The sequence below is a fragment of the Nematolebias whitei genome, chromosome 16 (assembly GCF_014905685.2).
Source record: "Nematolebias whitei isolate Nwh7 chromosome 16, NemWhi1, whole genome shotgun sequence".
Taxonomy (NCBI): Eukaryota; Metazoa; Chordata; class Actinopteri; order Cyprinodontiformes; family Rivulidae; genus Nematolebias; species Nematolebias whitei.
Genome location: NC_056513.1, coordinates 1,103,008 through 1,107,180, shown reverse-complemented (window position 1 = coordinate 1,107,180; position 4,173 = coordinate 1,103,008). Strand labels below are relative to the sequence as shown.

The 4,173-nt window shown below is 46.1% G+C and overlaps 1 protein-coding gene across 1 annotated transcript in view; it reads left to right on the top strand.

The window, feature by feature from the left end:
• The window catches only part of lef1 (lymphoid enhancer-binding factor 1), a gene marked incomplete in the record, with an annotated part of 70,809 nt that overhangs the window by 33,813 nt on the left and 32,823 nt on the right, over positions 1 to 4,173 (top strand). The window contains 1 exon segment of the mRNA XM_037690033.1: positions 2,157 to 2,289. Within this exon segment, the coding sequence (XP_037545961.1) occupies positions 2,157 to 2,289 (133 nt within the window).

Here is a 4,173-nt window from a genome sequence, read left to right as displayed (position 1 = left end):
TTGTTGTTACCAGTTCATTGTTAATTTGTTGTTACCAGTTCATTGTTCGTCCTTTCTTCTGAAAGTAAACTGGCTGTTTTTGGTCACAGACGTTGTTTCATGGCAAAGTTGTTAAAAACAAGAAAGAAAAACTCTTTTTCCTGCAGATTTATTTGTTCCGTTTTTACTATAAGGTGGAGAAGAGTATGAGCAGTAGTGGTTGAGCATGCATCAGGATATGAGCAGTAGTGATCTCCCAGGCTCTTATCTCATCCTCACAGGATCAGAAACAGGAGATAAAATAACGCCGTACTATTATCTAGTGAACACCCGGTCTGGTCACTTGTCCCTCGTTCAGGATCAGGATCCTGGTCCTCTTCTGACACGGGCAGTGCTTCAAATGTCCACTGGCTCCTGTGTCTGATTGGACATTATACATGTTTTAAGAAAAGAGCAGGAAGTTTGTGGAGAAAATTAGATTCTGAGTCTGTGGTGACGGACAGATTTAGGTTTTTATGGTTTTGACATTCCCTGAAGGTGAGCAAAGGAGCAGGGTGGTCTGAAGGTGAAGCTTGTGCCGGTCTGTGAGCGGCGCACAAAATGTTTCAGACATTCCAGACGCCCTGAGTTTGAGGGTTACTGAAACATGTGAGTGTGTGTGGTGGGAGTGGTGTGAGTGGGTGAGACGGGACACCAGTCACCACTTGGTGTACCAGGAATGCCACTTTGGTTCACAAGTCTTGAGACTAAAAACCGTATTGTGTTTAGTGTTGTGAACTTTGTGTTCCTGCTAAAAGTACAATGAGCACACTTAAAGTCACAATCAATCATGTAATCACAGTTTTAATGAAAGTGAGGCTGAGCTGTTGTAAGAAGTGTCTAACCCCCCCGTGACGTTTCTCAGATCAGCCGTATCTCCGTTGAAAGTGATGTTTTGTCTCGGTTCAGATTTAGCGCGGTTCAGTGTCTGCTGCAGCTGAATTATGAATGTGCAGCTAACTGGAGGGGCTTGGGTCGGAGGTAAGGTTTGTGTGAGTCAGCTGGCCACTGTCGGCGTGATAACCCCGGCGTTAAGAACCATGGCAGACTCACAGACGGCCCCCTCCCCTCGCCTTCTCTCTGTAATGAACTCCGGCTAATGACTGCCTTTGATCTCTCCCTCAGACCTCTGAAGGCCTGGTTTACTCTATGTCTCTCCTCTCTCTCCTTCATCGCTCGCCTCTGTTCACTCCTCTTCTGTTTACATCCTTCTTTCTGTTTCTCTCCCCAAAATGCTAATACAGTTATTTTATTTTTACATCTTTCCTTCGTGGGGTGGAGTTTTCAATCCTCTGACCTAGACTAAAAAAAAATTGTGTCTACTGCCCTCAAAGTCTAAGAAGCATTTGGACCAAACTCTTAGCATCATTGTTGTAGTTGTAGTGTTGCATCATGCAGGGTTGTACTGTAATTGTATTGTTGTGTTGCATCATGCAGGGTTGTACTGTAGTTGTATTGTTGTGTTGCATCATGCAGGGTTGTACTGTAGTTGTAGTGTTGTGTTGCATCATGCAGGGTTGTACTGTAGTTGTATTGTTGTGTTGCATCGTGCAGGGTTGTACTGTAGTTGTAGTGTTGTGTTGCATCGTGCAGGGTTTTACTGTAGTTGTAGTGTTGTGTTGCATCATGCAGGGTTGTATTGTAGTTGTATTGTTGTGTTGCATCATGCAGGGTTTTATTGTAATTGTATTGTTGTGTTGCATTGTGCAGGGTTGTATTGTTGTGTTGCATCATGCAGGGTTGTACTGTAGTTGTAGTGTTGTGTTGCATCATGCAGGGTTTTATTGTAGTTGTATTGTTGTGTTGCATCATGCAGGGTTGTACTGTAGTTGTAGTGTTGTGTTGCATCGTGCAGGGTTGTACTGTAGTTGTAGTGTTGTGTTGCATCGTGCAGGGTTGTACTGTAGTTGTAGTGTTGTGTTGCATCATGCAGGGTTTTATTGTAGTTGTATTGTTGTGTTGCATCATGCAGGGTTGTACTGTAGTTGTTGTGTTGTGTTGCATCGTGCAGGGTTGTACTGTAGTTGTATTGTTGTGTTGCATCATGCAGGGTTGTACTGTCAATGGAGGAACCTTGACCGAGATCTTATCTAAATGTTTTCAGACTGTTTTTAAATCCATTGTTTTTGTCTCCACAGTCTAACAAAGTTCCTGTTGTGCAGCCGTCCCATGCGGTCCACCCCCTCACGCCGCTGATCACGTACAGTGACGAGCACTTCTCGCCAGGCTCTCATTCTGGTCATCATCCCCAAGACACCAACAACAAACAAGGTGCAAAGCAAAACAACAAATTAGAATGAGTGATGACTGCTTTCACGCATTGAACAAATCTTTTCAAATTATTTCTAAGATAAAACGGAGCTCAACAGGAAGAAATTAAACTTTATTTTATCCTAAAGCAGTCCTTATATGTAAAAAAAGAAGAAATTTGCTGATGCAAAGCACGAATCTGAGGCCATCTCATGGCCTTCCTGACATCTAAATGTTTTTGTTGCAATTCATAAAAGTAATTTAATAGTATCTTGTTAAGTCTAATAAAGTTGAGCTTGCATCAGGATAATTTATTAGAAGTTAATTCAGAATGCAAGATTATTTTTTCATTTTCATTTAGCCTTTATTTATCCAGGTTAGTCTCATTGAGCCACGAGAACTCATTTTCAAGAGAGACCTGTTTAGGGAGCACATGGTGGGGGTTAAGGGCCTTGCTCATGGGCCCAGAGTGGGGCGAATGAGGGTGGGGGCAAGTATGAGTGCTTCACCTACCCCACCCACAATTTTGATGTTGTCGGGGCCGGGGCGTGAACCGGCGATCTTCGGATCACAAGCCCACCTCTCTAACCTCTGCGCCACCACTCCCCACAATGTGTTTATGCAGAATGTCGAAGTAAAAGCATAAATTATATCAGCTATTTGAAAGAACCTGAAGGTATAAGAAAGTGTCGTTTTTAAAATTTAAAATTCTAAAAAAGGTGGGTTTTACTGAAACATTTAGAGCAATTCAAGAATGCTCATTTAACTGAGGTACTTGACAGTTGATGAAAAAAATCACACGACACTTGGAGGAGTCAGTAGAGACTTTTAGTGTATACTCATGTGAAGAAGCCGTGGCATGGTGTGCTAAGCTTTTCCAGCCGTGGGATAGTTCTTCGAGAACTTCCAGTCAGGGGGACAATGTGCTGAGCCCTTCAGGCCAGTGGGATGGTGCAAAGAACCCTTTCAGCCAGTGGGATGGTGCAATGAACCCTTCTGCAATTAACCCGTCCAGCTGGTGTGATGGTGCGCTGAGCCTTTCCAGTTGATGTGATGATGCGCTAAGACCTTCCAACCAGTGGGATGGTGCGCTGAGCCGTTCCAGTTGGTGAGATGGTGCGCTGAGCCCTTCCAGCCAGTGGGATAGTGCACCAGCTAGTGGGATGGTGTGCTGAGCATTTCCAGCCCATGAGATGGTGCACTAAGCCCTTCCAGCCAGTGGGATAGTGCGATGAACCCTTCCATTTAGTGGGATGATAAGCTGAGCCCTTCTAGTTGGTAGGGTGGTGCTCTGAGACATTCCAGCCAGTGAGATGGTGTGCTGAACCCTTTCAGCCTGTGGGGTGGTGCACTGAGCCCTTCCAGCCAGTGGAATGTGCATTGAGCCTTTCCAGCCAGTGGAATAGTGCGCTGAGCCCTTCCAGCCAGTGGGATATTGCGTTGAACACGTCCAGTTGGTGGGATGGTGCGCTGAGCCCTTCCAGCCAGTAGGATGGTGTGCTGAGCCCTTCCAACCAGTGGGATAGTGCAATGAACCCATTGAGTTGGTGGGGTGGTGCACTGAGCCCTTTGAGCTGGTGGGATGGTGCGCCTAGCCCTTCCAGTTGGTAGGATGGTGTGCTGAGCCCTTTCAGCCAGTGGGATGGTGCATTGAGGACTTCCAGTGATGGCATAATGCCCTGAGCCCTTCCAGCCAGTGGGATAGTGCTTTGAAAACTTCCAGCCTGTGTGAAGGTGCGCTGAGACCTTCCAGCCAGTGGGACGATGTGCCGAGTCCTTCCAGCCAGTGGGATGGTGCGCTGAGCCCTTCCAGCCAGTGGGATAGTGCGATGAAACCTTCCAGTTGGTGGGATGGTGAACTGAGCCCTTCCAGCCAGTGGAATAGTGCGCTGAGCCCTTCCATTT